This window comes from Rhipicephalus sanguineus, chromosome 7 (assembly GCF_013339695.2).
Source record: "Rhipicephalus sanguineus isolate Rsan-2018 chromosome 7, BIME_Rsan_1.4, whole genome shotgun sequence".
In the NCBI taxonomy this organism is placed as follows: Eukaryota; Metazoa; Arthropoda; class Arachnida; order Ixodida; family Ixodidae; genus Rhipicephalus; species Rhipicephalus sanguineus.
Genome location: NC_051182.1, coordinates 101,935,134 through 101,956,278, shown reverse-complemented (window position 1 = coordinate 101,956,278; position 21,145 = coordinate 101,935,134). Strand labels below are relative to the sequence as shown.

Here is a 21,145-nt window from a genome sequence, read left to right as displayed (position 1 = left end):
ATCGAATCACCGAAGACTACCAAGGGCTTCTGTGTTTTTAAATGCGAAGCATTTCTTAGCGAACTTCTGCGACTTTGAGCGTATCTATCTATCTATCTATCTATCTATCTATCTATCTATCTATCTATCTATCTATCTATCTATCTATCTATCTATCTATCTATCTATCTATCTATCTATCTATCTATCTATCTAGCCGCCTACGACATTGTGCTCTCCTGGCCGTTTCGTTAATCGGATGTATACCAAAATTGGTGTGTCATAACATGGCCTTACTACGAACATAAATGACAGGTCATATCATGAAAATCATGACACGCATGTCATGAACCGCATGATTTACATTCCACGACCTCAGGCTCTTGTGGCCGTTCCGTTAATTTCATATACACCAAAATTGGTACGACGTGACAAGAATTCATGACGAACATAATGACTAGTCCTAACATGCAAATAATGACGCGCATGTCATGTGCAGCATGATTTACATGACATGGTCTCTGGGCGCTCGTGGCCGTTTAAATAAAGGGATATATACGAAAACTGGTATGACGAGACATTTCTGTATGAAGAACACACCTGACTCGTGATAACATGAAAATCATGACATGCATGTCAGGTATGACATGATTTACATGCCACGCTCATGGCGCACTCGCAGTCGTTTCGCTAGATTGATATCCACCAAAATTGGTGTTGTGCTATGTGACTGTATGAAGAACATGAATAACAGGTGCTGGCACGAAAACCATGACATATATGACATGTATGTCATGATTTACATGCCTCGCTCATGGTGAACTTGCGGCCGTTTCGCTGGCATAATATGCACCAAAATTGGTATTGCGCGACACGACCGTATGACGAACGTAAGTGAGAGGTGGTAACATGAAAATCATGACATGCAAGTCATGTACAACCTGATTTGCATGCCACGCTCATGGTGCGCTAGCGGCCGTTTCAGTAGATTGTTATACACCAAAATTGGTATTGCGCGAAGTGACTGTATGAAGAACATGAATAACAGTTCGTAAGATCAAAACCATGACATGCATGTCATGTATGTTATGATTTACATGCCACGCTCATGATGCATTCGCGGCCGCTTCGCTGGCTTGATGTACACCAAAATTGGTATTGCGCGCAGCGACTGTATGACGAACGTAAATGAGACATGGTAACATAAAAATCATGACATGCATGACATGTACTACATGATTTACATGTCATGGTCACGGCGCATTTGTGGCCATTTCGCTTGCGTGATATACACCAAAATTGGTATTGCGCGACGCGACTGCATGACGAACGTAAATGAGAGGTGGTAACATGGAAGCATGACATCCAGGTCATGTACGACATGATTTGCCAGCCACACTCATGATATATTCGCGGCCGTTTTCCTAGCTTGATATATACCAAAATTGGTATTGCGCGACGCGGCTGTATGACGAACATGAATAACAGGTGGTAACATGAGAACCGTGACATGATGTCATGTATGTCATGATTTACATGCCGCGCTCATGGTGCATTCGCGGCCGTTTCGCTAGCTTGATATACACCAAAATTGGTAGTGCGCGAAGCGACTGTATGACGAACGTAAATGAAAGGTGTTAACAAGAAAATCATGACATGCATGTCATGTATGGCATGATTTACATGCTATACTCGTGGTGCACTCGCGGCCATTTTGCTCGCTTGGTATACACCAAAATTGATGTTGCGCGATGTGACTGTACGACGAATATAAATGAGAGGTCTTAACATGCGAATCATGTTATGCATGTCATGTACGGTATGATTTACATGCCACTGTCATGGTGTGCTTCCGGCCGTTTTGTTAACTGGATATGTACCGAAATTGGTATGGCACGACTCGAGTGCGTGATGAACATAAGCGACAGGTCATGCATTGTATATACCAGAATATGCGTTTCATTGGCATGGTGTATACCAGATTGTGCATGCATGCGTGCATTGCAAACATGCGATATATGGTGGACTAGATGCCATGGCATGAATGATTTCATTTGGCTCAAAGACAAACAAGGCGATGTATGCAGCTCTTTGCTGGCTGCTTCGCATTACATCGATTCCCACAGTGCGTGGGATCTGCCGAATTTTTTTTTAGAATGAAATGACTGTAGCATATGACATGAAAATCTGGGTAAGGCACACGTGTGGTGGTGCAGTCAGACAGCGCCGTGGAAACGAAATTTTATGTTCTGCGGATGCATTTTAGGGGCGAAGCTCCTTAAAGCGGCACCCGTTCGTCCCCGTCGTAGTGCGTCACCAGTCTTAACGCTAGTACCAGATCTTAACCTCCAAGGTGGCGCCGGTGGGAGATTTCTCCTGTGCGTTGTTGAACAATAAAAAATTCGCAGCGTGCGCGTTAACTAAAAGCCGAATTCTTCTGTCTCTCATTCTTAGTTTCTACAGCGCGACTGGACGCGGACGGAGAAGGAACACGCAAACACACACACAGCGCTGTAGAAACTAAGCATGAACAACCAACTAGCCCGCCAACGCACTTTGTCTCTCATTCTCCATTAGCAGCCATTGGCATGTTCCAGTAGGAAACGTTAGTAGAAGTAGAAGTGTAAGTGTTAGCTAAAAGCCGACTTCTTCTGTCTCTCATTCCCATTAGCAGCCATTGTTTACCTCCAAGGTAGTGCTTGCTGAGATTTCTCCTGTGCGGGATTAAACAATAAAAATTTTGTTCAAAACGCCGTTGATTGATGAAATAAACCAACAAAAGACGCCAGATGTTTTCTAAAAGCAAAACGAAAAGACGCCAGCTGCTTAACGAAAGACGCCAGATGTTTCTCCTCTCCTTTCGCAATTTTCGTAATTACTCCAACATATCTTTTCAAAACTGGAAAGTCCTGTTGAAAGCGTTGCTCAACTCTATATCTCTCTCGGCGCATTTGAGACCAGAGGAAGTACATTTCTATATTCAGTCGTTACCCTTTAAGCGATGACGAACGGCAGATTACGTGCAGTCCCCGACATCCTTTTGGGAATTTGTTGAACACTCACTGTTTTTATACACTATTAGGAGCACCGTTACTGTATATTTTTGACGAGACTTAGTGTGCATTTGTATATTTTTCATTTATTTCCAGGCAATTTTTTTGTTAAACATGACTTCAGGCCTTGCTAGACTTTGTCTTTTGTATGTTGTGCTTTTATTTTGAGGCATCTAGCTATAGAACAGGCGCTTTTGCTGTGTAGGGTTTTTAATGTGTGGTTGCCCACTTTACGTGTCGCAACGTAATACGCTCGCTTCAACGTTGGAAGGAGGCGGTGTAGCAACACTAAGTGATACTGGTATTTTGTCAGCTATGTGCGACCAGAAAAAATCACCAATCGCTATCAGGGCTGTTATAGATTTTCTTAACAGCACTGGACTGGACACCAGACTCTAGCGAAACCACTATGATACGTGGTTATTGTATATACGCATATCTCATTCCTCTCTCCATCATCACCCCTCATGACTAATTTTTCCCCTTTCCCCTGTGCAGAGTAGCAGGCTAGAGCGCACTAGCTCAGGCCGACCTCTCTGCCTTCAAATAAATTCTTTCTTTCTCTATCTTTTTAATATGTTATCGACACTCTTTATTTTAGGTTAGGCTGCCTCCCTTGTGCTGTCTTTTCGAAATAAGCAAAATAGTTAAGTGAGTAATTTTCAGAAAATAAAGGTCTACGTGTATCATAACACAACATCTGCGTCAAAAAGAGTAATATTTATTAATAATACTTTGTTCTAATGGATACTGCTAGGTGCTATTCAAATCTTAAGCTGGAGTTTAGTGCAGAATTCCATACCACGCATTTCAAAAAGAAAATGAGTGAGCGATGAGTGAGCTATGCAAATTCTGTTCTGTTACTTTCTATTAAACTGAAAATGTACATTTAGCTATTCTGATATTTTCCAGTCACACCGATTACAATACTACAGCAGCACTATATGAAGCAGGTGGGAACGGATCCATGAACGTAAACTATACAAGAGGTGAGCAAATATTTTATTTCAAATGTGATTGCTTCCATCACCCGCGCACTCGAAGAACGTGTCTATAGAATGAGGTCGAAATTCACGTCAAGCAAAACTTACGGCTCTTGGTAACGATATATAAAAAAAAACAACCCTGCATTCACCTTTATTAGACAGAAAAGTTGTTTTTAGTGAACACAACCATTATCAGGAGAAACACAAAGTAGTAGTACCCTGTTATCCCGCTGTGTAGCGAGAATGTATATTACTTGCAGAAATGGTAGCTGCTAGCACTATCTGTCGATTGTTTGGCGTGAATAGTTCACACTACAACATGAGCTTTATTTATTCGTTCAAACGGCTTGCGGATATTGCGGTGTTCTGTAATGTGCGCTGGTAATAGACTTCTCGCCGCAAATTTGGCGTACATATGCGATGTTGATGTTGCCACAAGAAACCCAGAAGCCTCACGTTTCTTCCCCTTCTTTCCATAAACTTAATTCACTTTCTTTCTTGCAATGTAATATTGAGTGCCTTGGAAATATTGCTGTGCGCAATTTCAAGACGTTCCATCATAATTCGTGGCTAAAGAGTATGTAGCTGATTCTCTTTAGCTCTAGCTTTTTCCCAACCTTCGATTAATTTCCTTTGAAACGTAGGTTCTGAACGCCGGTCAGTGCGACGCTGGTTTCAGCTCGCGACACCCAGACGAGTACATAACTCGATGACGTCTTCTTCTTTAATGAGATGCTATATCCGAACACAATGCACCCTTTCCAACGTGCAACTCTTCAGCCCTCTGCTGGCTGATGAGTGAAGTCGACTACAGAATCGATATCTTTAGCAAACGTGTGACCGCCCTTGAGAATTCATTCAAGCTGGCGAATACTGCGATTAAACGCAACTATGGGTAGAATTTGCAAATTATTGAGTGGTTTAAAATGTCAACTTGTGTTGTGAAATACAGGCTGATGTGGTTGTAGGAATAGTTTTGAACTGATAAGCATATATTTCGTTTGTCAGACGTTTTCTCTGTTAGAGAAGAGCCTTGATGACACTACCCGAAAACGTCCTTTATTATGGCTCCGCCATTAACGCCGGGACGATGTTTCAAAGATAAAAAAGATAAATTTTTAGAAAGACTGTGGAATTGCTGAAGATGGGCTTGCCGGAATCGCAGTACACGTCTCTATGCGCCAACAGTGTGTGATCAATAAGTGACGTGCCTACGCACACTAACGAGGACGCACGAGAAACGTAACATAGATGTCATTAACACTGGTTGTAGTGAAAGGAATTTGTAGGGTTTCGCGTGCCAAAATTACGATATGATCGTAGCGCACGCCGTTGTTAGGGATTGCTGTTTAATTCCAACCACATGGGTTCTTTAATGTGTGACCGCCCTAGTGAACGTTTTGAACATGGCGAAGACAAAGATTAAACGCATCTATGTGTAGAATGCGCAAATTATTTAGTGACTCTAGCATTTCGTCTCCATCTAAATGCGACGGCTACGGCTGGGAATCCAACCCGCGACCTCGAACTTAGCAGCGCAACGCCTAAGCCTGCTAAGCTAACACAGCTAGTACTTGCATCGGTTGTGTAGGCACAGCTTGAGTCAATAAACAGTTCGCAGCTAGTAGCTCGCGACACGTGAGGAAGGTCACGCCTTTGGCCCAATTCTATGTCATAAACACGCGCCGCAGATTCTACCAAGTAAGCATTTACAGCTAACGTTACGTATGGACTGCTCCTACTTGCAACTCCTGGCGGCGCGGTCAAAGACATAGGCATGTTGCCTGAGGACTTTCACTGCTGTGCTGAAGTCTGATTTCTCAACAACACAATGTGTATATACCCGACTGTGCCTGTGATGAATGTAGCGCGCGTTTGATTCGTGCCTTTAAAAAGTACTCGACACGAAAAGAAGGAAGACGACACGAAAGACACAACCGGGTGCGCGCGCGGTGCTGCATTAAACACCGACGGGGCAGCATTCATTGCGGTGAAACGCATTCCGTCCCTCTCATTTGTGTCGAGAGTTGTGAAAGCTTCGTGTCGCTACAATGACGTCGCGGAAAGAGGACCGGAAAGAGGGGTTGCGCTGTTTGCCGAGGTCCAGCCAATCCGTGGTGGATGAAGTGGTGGTCTGTCAAATTCTTAATCCTTCTGCCCTCGTTTTATGTGCGCTTAAAAAGCTTTTGCTTTAAACATGATAGCCCACAAGGCGGATACATCGAGAATCGCGCCCCAGCTCCGGTGGGAGGTGTCATGAGGCTTCCAAACACACACATCTCGGACGCCCTGCCGGTGCGCGCTTCCGCCAACCTAGCCAAGAAACGCCTTCGCGTTAAAACAAAAATGAAGCTATTTCCGCGACATTACCTCACACCTGCTTCTTTAAGGCGATATTCATGCCCATTAAAGCAGAAGGAAAGCGGTCTGTGGTAATAGAGAGGGCCGCACAAAGCACACAAAATGACGCTCGTAGGCTTTCATCAGGCATGCCGGCTTGGCATTTGCAAAGGAGGTTGCAAGCGCTGCAGTGAATTTTCGCACGATGACAAAGAAACGTACATAAGGAATAACGACAATGTAAAATTTTGAATATTTCTGATCACATTCCTCAACTCGGCAAACGCAAGTGATAACCTAGAATATACATTTTAAATATTTTGTGCCCTCAAGTCGTCTTGCCACACTTCAAAGAAATGGTATGATGTACTTCAAAGGCTGCAGAAAATATGAAATTGATTTCTCTAAGGCGCATCATTATATTTCTAAAGTTTGAATTGAGATGTATAAAGCAGCCGATGGACGTCACCGATGCGAGTCTTTACGGGACTGTTTCTTGTATTCTGCAGAGGGATTCAGCTCTGTGATCGTCAACTACACGTTGAGTATGTGGAGTGGTGACCAGAAATGTTTTGTCCTCATCCGTAACAATGACACTTCAGGTATGTATCTAAATCGTTGACTCACTTTCGTCATGAAGGGTAGCAGTATACAAAGACTGGTGATTATTTTCTTTGGTTTGCATTTTTAAAGATTGCACATTAGCCTCATGTAGCGCGAGACGTGCTTTATCTCTGTTCTTCTTTTCATGACAACAACGGCTTAAATGTGAAATTTCTATAGTTAGAGCAATACGCATGTAGGTGCCGTATTACGTGAATGTGTATTGATGTGAACAAGTGGTAATGCACTTCTACTGAAAACGTTGGCTTTGATTAGGGTGGTTAAGTGGCGTAACTGAAGAAACACGTAACTTGCAGCTTTGATGTAGAAGTAATAATTAAGCAGAAAAAAAAATTACCTTGCTAGGTCATGACATCGAAAGGACACAAAACGGTTGGTGAGTTAACGCTCCGGAATGGATGCCACGAAATGGGAATGCGGCCGCGGACGGCAAAGGGTTAGGTGGAGGGCCGAAATTAAGAAATTTAGAGGAATAATGTGGAATGAGCTCGCACAAAACAGGGTTGGTAAGGAGAGGCCTTCTTCCGGCAGTGGCCATAGGTTTTGCAGACGATCAAGATGATGGCGATGACGATGATGCATTTTCGGTTCTTACAAGTGAGCTATAGCTAGGGATCCGTGCTTTTGAAGCTTCTTTTTCTTGATATTCGCTAGGTGCTTTTCGGGGTTTATTTCTCGCGAATCGCTAGTTCTGCGAAATTCAAAGTTAAATTTCGCATTATTCTCAATAATCCAATATCTTTATATAGAATGATATCTGATCACGAAAACATAAGAACACATGAAGCGTATTTTAGTTGCCTGGAAGGTTTTACGCACACCACATATACACACGAGCACAAGTATTTGAATAAAAAGACATCAAAGTTTGTGCGTGTTGCAACCTTAAAGCTTGTTGCAATAGACGCATGCATACTTTACGAAGTCCGTACACTTGGTGCCGCGAGAGGCCCGTATATCAAGTCGTTGTCTCTCGCTCCCGGTGTCCCTATATGCGTTGACGTCTCTCGCTCCGTGCGCGACAAGCCCTTTGTTATATTTGCGATGACTGCGGACTACGTAATACCGTTGACGTGCGGCAACCTCTATATCGGCGAAACCAAACCGATGTATCAGAGACAGCTTAGAACATGTCCTTTCGATAAAGAACGGAACAGGGTCATTGTGGCATGGCGCCTCGCCTACTGTAACACGCACGCGCCGCGTAGTGTAAACAACGGACAGCCCAGCGCGCCCTCCCGGTGCGCGGACCGGTTTACACCCCGAGAGCAGGCGCGTCCGGGCGCCTCTGAAATAAACGCTTTTTGTTACCAGCAAGCCGTGTGGAGAGTCGCTTTCTTTCGTGCTCCTCGAGCACACGACATGGTGTCAGAAGTGGGGTTCTTCTGCCGTCTCTTCTAGCCTCTGCTCTCGTCGTCCTCAACGGTCTCCAACGACCACGATGACGGACTCGGCTACGGCAGCTACGAACGCCGCGACAGGCTTCTCTTTAAAGCCTCCTCAGCCATTTACGTTTGATCAAGCCTCCGAGTGGCCTGCATGGATCCTCGAGTTCGACGACTACCGCTTTGCATCGGGTCTCGTCCATCAAGAGCGTGAAATGCAGGTGCGAACTCTGCTCTACGTAATGGGTCGCCAAGCGAGACAAATTTTCAACACGTTCTCGCTCTCCACGGAAGACAGCAAAAACTTTGACCTTGTCAAGGCGAAGTTTGACTCGCACTTCGTCCAAGCGAGAAACGTCGTGTACGAGTCAGCTTGCTTCAATCGGCGGGAACAAGAGCCCTCCGAGACCGTCGACCAATACGTCACCGCCCTATACAACATGGCAGACAGGTGCGACTACGGTGACTTGCGGGATCGCCTCATCCGCGACCGCTTCGTACTGGGACTCCGCGACAAGAAGCTCTGCGAAGCCCTACAGATGGACGCTAACCTCACACTCGCCATGGCGCTCGCTAAGGCACGCCAAAAGGAGTCCGTGCACAAGCAGCAGCAGCAGCTCCTTCAGGCCTCCGGGGAACCGTCCTCTTTCAAGTCAGGGTACACCGGTCTCGACGCCGTCTCCCACAAGCATCGCGGCAAAGGCAAGAACCTACCGCGACCGCATAACAACGCCACGAAATCAAACAGTCAATCGTGTGACTACTGCGGTGGAGCGCCTCATTCTCGTTCTCTGTGCCCAGCAAAGACTGAGATGTGCTCAAAATGCAACACAAGGGGACATTTCGCTCGTGTTTGCAGAAAAGTTCCGTCAAGAGACATCTCAACGCTCGAGCAAGGAACCTCAGCGATGTTTCTTGGGGCCGCTAACCAACCAGCCGACGCTCAGCACGACTCAAGGCTTGTCGAAGTCGACCTGAACGGCTATCCACTGATCGCAAAGATCGACACCGGTGCTCAAGTTTCCGTTGTCCCGGCTACGTTTGCTGGAATTCCTGAACATCTCCAGCCAGCAAGCGAAACCCTCTCAGGACCGAGCGGCAGGGCACTTCTGGTCGTCGGAAAATTTGACGCAACGATCACGTGGAGGTCGCGAAGGTCGAACCAAGTCGTCTACGTTGTGCAGAAGCTGAAACATCCACTCCTTGGATTGCCTGCCATCGAAAGCTTGGGACTCGTAAAGTTTCTGTGTGCCACGGAGCGCGTTGAGGAACGATATCCCGAACTTTTCAACGGTCTGGGTCTGCTGCCGGGTGCGTACACAATTCGCCTCAATCCCGCGGCTGTGCCGTATTCTGTGACCGTGGCAAGGCGCATTCCTGTGCCCCTACGGAAAGCAGTCGAGCAGGAGATCATCAGCATGCAACAACAAGGAGTGATCCGCCCTGTAGAAGGCCCTACGGACTGGTGCGCCGGAATTGTTCCGGTAGTGAAACCCTCAGGAGGTGTCCGAATATGCGTGGACTTCACCCGCCTCAACTCTTCAGTCCTCAGGGAAAGATTTCCCCTCCCGTCAGTGGAACAGACGCTCGCTTTGTTAGGTGAGGCAACCGTTTTCTCAAGACTAGATGCAAATTCGGGCTTTCACCAAATCCTTCTTTCCCCGGCATGCCAAGATCTGACAACATTCATTACGCCAGTTGGACGCTTTTGTTTCACGAGACTTCCATTCGGCATAACGTCAGCACCGGAGTATTTCCAAAAACGCATGTCCGAAATCCTGAGTGGACTAACAGGAGTCGTCAATCTCATGGACGACATTCTCGTCTTTGGCCGCGATCAAGCCGAGCACGACGGAAACCTTGACACGACTCTCAAGAAGCTTGCTTCCTCTGGAATCACCCTCAACCGCTCTAAATGCGCTTTCAGCGTGAAGGAGGTGACCTTCCTAGGCTGTGTCATCAGTAGTCAAGGCATACGTCCCGACCCTAAAAAAGTCGAGGCTATCAAGTGTCTCCCGCCGCCTACAGACGTCGCCGGAGTCCGCCGGATCTTAGGGATGGTGAACCATCTGGCAAGGTTCCTGCCAAATTTGGCCGAAAGGACAGCCGCTCTCCGCGTTCTCCTCAAGAAAACGTCGGAGTGGACATGGGGCCCCGCTCAAGATAAAGACTTCCAAAACATCAAGGACCTCATCTGTTCGGGCCAGTGCTTGGCAAAATACCATCCGGAATATCCTACTACACTCTCAGCAGACGCATCAGCCTACGGATTGGGCGCAGTACTGCTACAAGTGCAACCGGATGGGAACAACCGCCCAGTCGCATTCGCCTCAAGATCCCTAACGCCCGCCGAAACGCGGTATGCTCAGATAGAAAAGGAAGCATTGGCTCTAACCTGGGGAGCCGAACGGTTCGAAGAATACCTGCGTGGTCTCACGGCAACCTTTCAAACAGATCATCAACCTTTGATCACCCTCCTGGGAAAAGAGTCTCTCGATCTGCTGCCACCACGAATTCAACGCTTCCGCATGCGCCTCATGCGCTTCAGCTACGTCATGCAGTACGTCCCAGGAAAAAGTATTGCTACTGCTGACACTCTCTCGAGAGCACCAACTGCAAGCAGTTCGACAGCGGGAACTCTCACTTGTGATGAAGTGAGCGCCTACGTAGAGGGTGCACTCATGGGTCTGCAAACTTCCGCCTTCGATCCAGTGAAGAAAGCTCAAAAAGAAGACGAGGTCTGCCAGCGTCTTCTGTGCTTTTGCCTCAACGGATGGCCGGAAAAACGCAGCGTCCCAGCCCCCCTCTCTCCGTTTTGGCAGTACCGAACAAGTCTGTCTGAAAACGATGGCTACCTGCTGTACGGAACGCGCCTAGTGATTCCTCATTCTCTGAGAAGCGAAATTCTCACTCGCCTACATGAGGGGCACCAAGGCATCGGACGCTGCAGAGAAAGGGCAAAGCAGTCTGTGTGGTGGCCAGGAATCTCATCGGAACTCCAGCGAATGGTTTCTAACTGTGAAACTTGCGCTATAAACCGACCGCAAAGAGCCGAGCCGCTTCTGCCGACAGTTACACCAGAGCTTCCATGGCAGATGGTGGGGATCGACTTATTCCAACTTCGGGGAAAGAACTACCTGATATGTGTGGACTATCGCTCACGGTACCCCGAGATTGCACTCCTTGCTTCCACCTCCGCAGACGCCGTCATTAACCACCTCAAAAGCATTTTCGCTCGTCATGGCATCCCTGTGACAGTGGTATCCGACAACGGCCCGCAGTTCTCGAGCTCGGCATTCGCAGAATTCGCTAAAGCATACGGCTTCAACCACACCACGAGCAGCCCTGTTCATCCGCAGGCCAACGGGGAAGCGGAACGTGCCGTTCAAACAGTGAAACATCTGCTCGAGAAAGCAGACGATCCGTACCTCGCCCTACTGGCCTACAGAGACACGCCGGGGCCGACAGGCTTCAGCCCGGCTAAATTGCTCATGGGACGCCAGCTACGCTCTCGAGTTCCTGCATTTCCTGCCCTCCTAGTTCCCGGAAACGTCGACAACAAACAAGTGACGAAAAGGGACCTCGAAGCAAAACAACGCCAGAGGCGAAACTTCAACCGTCGTCATGCGGCTAAGGACCTACCAGCTCTCTCTCCAAACACCCGTGTCTGGGTGCGAGACCTCAAATGCGAGGGGGAAATAACTCAACAAGCAGACACTCCCCGCTCCTACTGGGTCCAAACAGAGCGCGGACACGTGCGTCGCAACAGAAAGATGCTCGTCCCATTGCCGGCCTCACAGAAGAAAGCGCAACCGCTTCCCTCCTCATTATTCTCCGACACTGACGACGAAGATTTCGAGCCGTCGACAGTCGCGGGACCGCTAGCTGCCCTCTACAATGGAGCTTCGTCCCAGCGAGGTGACCCGCTGCGAACCGACAGCAATAATTCACTGCCCAAGCCAGTCAGCGATGCTGCAGCAGAGACATCGAGGGTTCCAGCAACCACCACCCGTTCCGGCCGCAGAGTGTTTGTGCCTGAACGCTACGGTGTAGTCACTTAAGAGAGGGAGATGTGGCATGGCGCCTCGCCTACTGTAACACGCACGCGCCGCGTAGTGTAAACAACGGACAGCCCAGCGCGCCCTCCCGGTGCGCGGACCGGTTTACACCCCGAGAGCAGGCGCGTCCGGGCGCCTCTGAAATAAACGCTTTTTGTTACCAGCAAGCCGTGTGGAGAGTCGCTTTCTTTCGTGCTCCTCGAGCACACGACAGTCATATTGGCCGTTAATGCCGGAGTTTTTCAGATAAATCCGAATGGTCAAAAATATTACCGGCGACTGTGTTCCGAAAACATGGAGCCCCAGTTGTAGCTTAGTTATAAACGACGAAACTTTTGTGTACCTGATGACCACTGTGTTGTGCGGCACAACAGGACCGTGCCGGTTTATCTGTGTAGCGCTGTGCCAAACTACACGAGTATGCGCAACAATTTTAACAGGGAAGCTGATTCAGCAGGCCGTAAACACTTTGGTGTGAAAAAATTGTGTACAAAAACATGGTTGATCCCTCCGTCATAGGAATCGGTATAACACGAAAGTAAAACGTGTCTTTACAGAAGTAGTTGAATGTTTACAGACCATTGATATAAGAGAGCTTGCACAATGTCTATTGGTGTTTGGCATCTATAGCACCGTTTACCGTGGATACACCAACGCTGACGCACATCTCCGTCCCGATGACTAACGTCCATGATCAATGCTTAAACGAAGCTTTGTGATGGTTGTAGTTGTCACCGGTGAGAGCGTAATTAGGGAAAGTTGTGTGACAGCCAGAACATCGTCGCTGAATGGACGCAGAACTTGGGCATGCGGCATCCCGCCGCATATTAAAGAGTTATTGAACACCACGGCGAGACTAGAGGAAGCGCAACGCGCGTCGTACCTACCCTCTAGCGCGGCCGCGACTTTTGTCGGGGCGAGTGCAAGCAGGGAACGCGGTGTTACAGTCACGCGACGCAGGCACCGCGTCGCAGAGCTATATTTAATACGGATGGATGACATGAGCGAGGCCGAGGCTTGGGCTAAGGTCGCCACCTCGCGGTGTGTTAAGGCCTTGACAAAATTGCACTTCTATTAGAAACGCGTCGAATGGGACGCACGCGTAGCAAAGACGCGTTGCAGGAGTTCTAGGCCAGGGTCATAATGCATTACTTGACTACCGCTCCCAGACGGCGACACCACCCCGCCGACCAAGAGCACTGTGAGAGGAACTGTGAGATATAGAAGGCGCGTTTGTAAAGCCTCCAGAATGTGTGACCATGGCGCAGTGGATAACGTGCCCGGCATATGTTGTCACGGACCGAGAGGTCGTGGGTTCGACTCTCGTTGATGGAACTTTCTTTCTGTGATCGCGTGCATTCTTGACGTCATTTCTGTGATGGAAATACGTCATTTCCGTGATAAAAATTAGGACGGTCACTGACGGGCGGCAAACACCAATTAAGGTTCCTAAAGAGATGCCACCTGTAATTGAGAAAAGCTTTAATAAATAGTGGGCATTAACCCAGTGATGTACACCGCGGCCGCAGGGTTCAGCTTTGCTGAAGCATCTATACGAAGTCCTTCAGCGGTACGTATAATACGGCAGTTTGGGCACGTTGGTAATCCATTCTTGAATAAAATAAAAGCGCACGGACACACAGACGCAATAAAAGCACAGATATATAAACACACAGGCGCTACTTCCAACACATTTATTGTTGCAATACAGTCGCTACTTATGGCATCGCCTAATCGACCGATATCATCCGCATAAGTTCGAATCCACTAAGAGTTGACTCTTTCAAAATGGCGTTATCACACCCAGAAAATCTCATTCTTTTTTATTGCCAGAACAATTATATGGACACTCTCGGCTGGTTTTTGTCGTCAGTGTCAGCGTCGCCGTCATGTCCCCTATAGGCATATGCATGAATAGATAAATAAAATACACCAAGATATATTGAGACAAATATTTTCCGAAGAGCAGATTCGAACGCGCGACCCCTCGCTTCGCAGCGCGCGGCGTTAGACGGCTCGGCCATGAAAGCGTATACGTCCTTCAGCATACTAATGGCGAGCTATTTATATATACCATTTACCGCTTGTGGTACGCCGATCTCGGGGAAATTTCAGCGTGTTCTGAGCATTACCAGTGAGAAGGCGAGAAGGGCGAGCTTGAGAGGTCGGCGCCCCGCTCACTGCGATTCTCGCGCTCGTTTACCACCTGTACTTTGCCCTCCAGGGCGTGGTCAGGCGTGGTCGCCTGAGCCCGCGCGCTTATCTCCTGATGGCGGTTTGTACGTCTTGTGCTTTTACCGGAAAGGTCACTTCACTCGCTGCAGCGGCCCCGTTTGCGAAAGGAGCGCACTACTGTGGCAGTTGTTAGTTCGCGCTCGTCCTGTGTATACCTGTGCGTACGTTTCGTGCGTCCTTCTTTGTGTTTGAGCAGTGCGCTTTAAGTGTCGAGCTCTGAACGTTGTTAGTTCGCACTCGTCCTGTGTGTGTTCTTTTCATGCGACCTTTGCGCTTAAGCAGCGTGCTGCACGTTTCGAACTGTTTGCCGTTCTTCGCGTGACATTCTAATTCGTTGCCATTGCGTCTATTGCTTCGCACTTGCGGCGAAACTGTGGATTTTTTTTGTCAGAGCAATTCATGGCACGCTTGAGCACATTTTCCCCATCTTCTTAATCTCTTGTGGCTTGCTGATTTCCCTCGTCAGCTGATTTCTATTTCTGTCGACAATTCTGCGCCTGTCTAACAACGGAACACAGCCGCGTCTCTTAGAATATATAGTTAAAAATCCACCAGCCAAGTTAGGCAACGACCGGTTTGCCCAACATAGCTGCGAGCACAGGACAGCGGTAGGCAACGGTGTTTTCCGTGCGCTCTTAGTTTTGTTTTCAAACAGGCACGCACAACGAAAGAATACTAGGGAATGGGAAAGGCAACGGCAGCTGCGAGAAGAACCTGAAGCGATGGACCACCTACGCGAACGACGACGCGGCCTCAGATCTACTGAATGTGCGAACGCTCGGTTTCAGCGCCAGTGTCTTTCTCTGGAGTTTGGACATCCGTGTCGTGTCTGTGACTGTCTGTGGGTTAACTGCAACCTCTCTGCGCTGAGAAGCAACATAGTATCACCTACCTAAAGCATAGCAACAACCTAGAAGCAACGTAGAAACAGCGTAGAATCACCTAGCTAAAGCCTCGCAACAACCTAGAAGCAGCCAGATTAGACTTCAGAATCGTCTAGCTTCACAGTTTCAAGCCTTGCGCAAGCTTAGTGCAAGCTTCGCCATTTTTTTTATATTGGCTCAGAATGCTAAATGGGCATTGCCTACTTCTTCCAAAGGGAAAACACGGTAAATGCGCATGTAAAGAATAATTTCCCCACTGCTTATTTAACTCGTTTCGCATAAATTCCGGTGGTCGACGTAGGCATCCTTGGTTGTGAGCGAAAAATCAGCATTTTCCGTGAGAGAGAGATGCAAATATTCGAGAGAGATGCAAATAAAGAAATAAAAAGCCTTCGGCTTGAGTGGTAATCGAACCCATGACCTATGCGTGGCCAGCAGGCGTTCTACCACGTAGCCACACCCGCGCCAGAAATCTCCCCGGAAGAAAACACTACATGAATAATGTGTAGTGCGAGCAGTGCCATTAACACGTGTCATATTGCGTAGCATTAGCGTAGAATCACACCAGGTGTCAAAGATTGTGAATTGAGCAACGATTGGTTGATATCATGGTGCACCATTTGCGAAGCGCACATGCATAATTATTCATGATTGTCAACAACCGCATGAACAATGTGTTCAGTGGCGCAAGCGCGCGCGTTGCCTTACGGTCGCGTAGTGGGTACCTCGCGAGCTCGCTAAAGGAACAATTAGGTCGTGGTGGGCACTTCGACTCTACTTGCAGTAGGCATTCTAGGATAGTTGAAAGAGCCGATTTACAGGCGTACAGATGTTCGTCTCCTTGCAGCATGGTTTAGGTGTCCATCGAGAGGCGAAGCTAGGCTAGCAATTGAGAAGGCGATCCTAACCGGGTCCGATTAGGCTGTCGCGGTCTACTCTTCAAGGCGAAGCTCAAGCGTCTTCTAAGTTTTAACAGCAAAGCTGTTTAAGCCAGGCGCAAAAAGTGCGCGTTTCACGAAAAGCCAGTCACGCCGTAGCCATGGCAACCAGCGACGATGCAGCTGCTAGGACAACTGGTCTAACCACGTGACGTTATGCCAAGCCGCGCAGGCGCACTAGTGACAACCATACAGCTGCTACCACTAAGCACCGCCCAGCGGCGGAGACACATCGCGCAGCCGAGTTCCGCGGCGCTTCCGGCGCTCGATCAGATACCGGCATGGGACGCGCAAAGGAAGTACGTAGTCCCGAAGAAGCAGCAGCGCATCGTGTAGCGAGGCTTGTCGCTGTACGAGAACGGCAACGGCAGTGACGGGCAGATCCAGAATGCGCGGCCTGGGAAAGGGAGAACAACAGACGACGAGAAGATACTGCCGATCACCGTGAGGGGAATGCTGCGCGCATGCGAACACTACGTCAAGATCCAGCCTGCCGGAAAGCCGAATAGAAGCGGCGCCGTGCCCGTGCTTCTACCGGCAGTGCCTAGTTCAACCTAGCTACAACCAAGTTCAAGGAGTGGCAGCCATGAAACGCCATCAAATGGGCCATCTTCGCTGTGTCTCAAGCATTGCGCGGACGAGTGCAAGCTTTCACCCTTTTAACACGAAAGTGTTTTATGCCGGGGTCCACCAAGACTTTCATGACGTATTTCCGTCACGGAAACACGTCAGCAAAATGAACGCCATCAGATGGCATAGAAATAGTTCCGTTGACAGGGGCCGAACCCACGACCTCTGGGTCCGCGACGATGGCTGGCGTGCGTTTAGCCCACTGCGCTACCGCCAAACACATAACGGAGGCTACATGAACGCGCCTTTTATCTTTCACACTTTTCTTTCAAAGTGCTCTTGGATGGATGGATGCTGTGAGCGTGGCTTTTATAACGGGATTGTGGCATGTGTGCCACCAGGTTCGAAAAAACGACCCAAAGATCTTCGTTGCCTCCGCAGTTGGCTCCAGCAACGCGCCGTTGCTACGCTGTCCCATTCGACGCTTTACAAGAGTGGAAGTGTAATTTCGTCAACGCTTTAACACATCGCCAGGCGGTGGCTTCATCCCAATCCCCGAAAGCCTCGCTCATAGCATCCATCCACGTCGAAAAATAGCCACTCCGACGCTCGATAAAGTTCTTTGCCTGCCTGCTGCCTGCCTGTCGCACCGCGTTCGCCGTTCACCCTGTGAGAATAACGGGCTGGCTAGAAAGAAGACACGACGCTTTGAAGGAGTTAATATCGAGTATCAGTGCTTACTATGTGCTTGTTGATGCCATCTTTGCACGGGATTCACCCTATGCCGCGTCCAGGTATATCTTGACGACATCAGCTACCGCAAGGGTTAAAACATGACCATGGCCGTTAGTCGCCGGTACGGAGACGTGCCACTAGGCACGTCTCCGTACCGTGGGTGCGTCCACGTGGGTGCGTCCCCACCAAGAGGTCCTATATCTGCCAAACAACAATAGATATTGCACAAGCCCTCATACACAAGTGCACCATAAACAATCAACTAATTCTGGTACGACATGTTTCCCTTTCGTGTCATATCGATTCCTTCTGATGGAGGGATGAACCATCTCTTTTGTTTTCTTTTTGCTATATATACATTGAATGCCTAATAATGTATTTAGCTATCTTATACCTACACGATTCAGGGGCCCGGAAACGCCGTGTTGTTGTCCATGGAGTGTCGGCCGGTCTATTCCTCGGCTGGCCGACTGAATCAACTGAACTTAATAGTAGGAGTGTTTTACCTGCACCGCTAAAACCAGCTAGAAACTAACCAACGTACTGGCTGGTTTGTTATAGACTAATCTAGGTACTACTTTTAAGAACTTTCGGGGTAGCGATTTTGATGAAAAAAGAAAGCTGCCGCACGCACTGACAAAAAATAAAAGCTGTAATTTTCCTTTTGAGCACCACATGTAGATGTAACGTTGAAAAAAAAAAAACGCCACGCCTGCGCGGAAAGCGCAGCACAGTCACAGCGAAAGCTGGAAGAGCGGCATTTCTAGAGCCCGTTGTAAACTCTCTTGGGGCTACTCCTACAAGTACACTAGCAAGGTACCCACTACGCTATAAATCAGAATATTTGTGAAGTTGGGAAGCACCTACAACGCATTATTCATCATTGTGCGCAGAAGCGAGGTTCCAGCTACACATATGTAAGGCATTATGTGAACTTTGTTTACGTGACGACTGATGACGATGAAGAATTGTGGCTCAGCCCTTGTAATGGGTTGGAAGCTGTAAACGGCTCACCAGTTACGTAATTCGCATTATGTGACGCCCGGTCGCTATTTCACTCTCCCACCTTGCAATATAACATACGTTGACGTGAGCAAGAGAGACACAGAGGGGAGGGAAGAACTTCATTGAGACCCTGAGGAAATGGATGATGGGCTTATGGGCTTCCCTGGCAACAAATGCAAGTGCACTTGCGAGGAACCCACTACGCTGTACCTCATCATAATTTCTGTGACATAGGGAAACAGCCACTACGCCATTTTTCGTCATTCAACGGAGAACCATGGTACCCGCTAAAAACATGTAAGGCATTATGCGCACTTTGTTGGTGTTGTGCCTGATGACGATGAAGAATTATTGCAGAGCCCCTTGTAATGGGTTGGAAACATCCAACAGCCCACGCGTTGCGCAATTCGCATTGTGTGACGCCTGGTTACAGAATTCGCGTTGTGTGGTGTGTGGTTGTTAATTCACTCTTCTACCACACTAAATTACATATGTTAATGTGGTTCCTTCTGGACATGAAGCGTGTATAGCATCTTCTTGCAAGGCAGTTCCAAGCACCGGCATGGCTCTGAGGTACAACACTGGGCTCCCACGCAGAGGGCCCAGGTTCGAACCCCGTTCCATCCTGGAAATTTTTTCTTATTTCGTTTTTTCTTCTTATTTCGAGCGATAGTGGTTACGGACACCGGCGGCGGTGGCGGCGGCGGCGGACAACTACGGCGCCAAAAACGGCCGGTAAAAATGATCTCATAACAGCTTTCGCTGTAAAAGGGATACGTACTGCGTAGCACTACATTACAGAGACCTTGTTTATAATCGGGTTACTTGTAATCTGGTCACTGTAATTGAGTTCAGCTATAACAACAACTATGCGTTACCAGTTTCTTTGGTGCTTCACGTAAACTTCTGCCGTAAAATGAATCGGAGGTATTCCTCAAAGGAAACAAAGGTGATGAACAATGTGCAGCCAATGTACAGGAAAACGTTTTTTATTTGTGGTCGCGGGAGCCTGCCATGATATATTTTTGTTTGCTGCGCTTTAGCAGCGTACAGTTCATAAGCAGCGTAACTGGGTCTTAAGGTTTGTTATTTCGTTCGTTTCAGGCGAAGTTCAATGCGAACTCCACGTGTGGAGCTCGTCTTGGCGAGGTAACCACAGCTCCTGTGATATGAATTACGAAGAGCTCTGTGGCAAAGCACAAGGTCCAGAAGTTTTCTCGGAACATGAGTGCATGTAGCACAAAGAGACGAAAATGAATGAACGCTGTGTTCGGTGTTCTAGCCGTGACGCGGCAACGAATTCGTGCTTTTCAGTGTGTGGTAAATGATACAAATAAAATATTCCTACAATGGACGCAAAAACAGCCTTTCTATCGCAAGTCATTTACGCGCGCCACATTCACGTAATGAGATACTTCACTTAAAAGCATGCCTATAAATGGCTGCAAGCCCAATCCCTGAGCTACGTATCTGCTTGCCAGGCGTCGATGTCGTGGCCGTGTTCAATAAACAGCTTAACAAATTGGTATATATATATATATATATATATATATATATATATATATATATATATATATATATATATATATATATATATATATATGTATATATATATATATATATATATATATATATATATATATATATATATATATATATATATATATATATATATATATATAATATATATATATATATATATATATATATATTGTAGAGAAGAAGAGTGGCCTCAGCGGCATCACCGTAAGCTCGTGCTTGCCGTAAGCTCGGACTTGGCGCTGTGTTCGCGCAACGAAAAGCAGGGTTTCATGAATATGTCGTCGCCTACGCGAGCCGAACACTGACGAAAGCAGAGGCTAACTACTCGGTTACCGAGAAAGAGTGTTTAGCGATTATTTGGGCCCTTGGGAAATTTCGCCCTTACCTGTATGGTCACACATTTGACGTAGTCACTAACCACCACGTCCTTTGTTGGCTATCCACTCTTAAGGACCCGCCTGGACGACTTGCTCGCTGGGCCCTCAAACTTCAGGAGTACGACATCCGCGTTATTTACAGATCCGGTCGCAAGCACACGGACGCTGACGCCCTTTCTCGCTCACCGGTATCGGATGACGGTGCTTGCCTATCTGCCGTTGAGCCTGCACTTGCATCACCCGCCCTACGCAACATAACGGCGGAGCAACGGAAGGATCCCTGGATCAGTGCACTCCTCGGCATCCTTTCTGATCCTGTCACCTCTTCCCCGTCTCGTGCTCTCCGCCGCCAGACTACCAACTTTTGCATCCGGGATGACCTTCTTTATCGACGCAACCACCTTTCCGACGGTCGCAAGTGGCTTCTTGTGATA

General features: G+C 47.9%; 1 protein-coding gene across 2 annotated transcripts in view; it reads left to right on the top strand.

The window, feature by feature from the left end:
• LOC119399679 (uncharacterized) overlaps nucleotides 1-20,250 on the top strand; it is a 118,234-nt gene extending 97,984 nt beyond the window's left edge. Inside the window, exons 3-5 of one of the 2 annotated variants that reach the window (XM_037666500.2) lie at nucleotides 3,945-4,021; nucleotides 6,868-6,960; nucleotides 19,897-20,250. In XM_037666500.2, coding sequence (XP_037522428.1) covers nucleotides 3,945-4,021; nucleotides 6,868-6,960; nucleotides 19,897-20,030 — 304 coding nt within the window. In that variant the 3' untranslated portion in view covers nucleotides 20,031-20,250. The remainder of the gene's footprint in view (nucleotides 1-3,944; nucleotides 4,022-6,867; nucleotides 6,961-19,896) is intronic. The other variant, XM_049417811.1, reaches the window with a different exon arrangement.
• The last annotated feature ends 895 nt before the right edge of the window (nucleotides 20,251-21,145 follow it).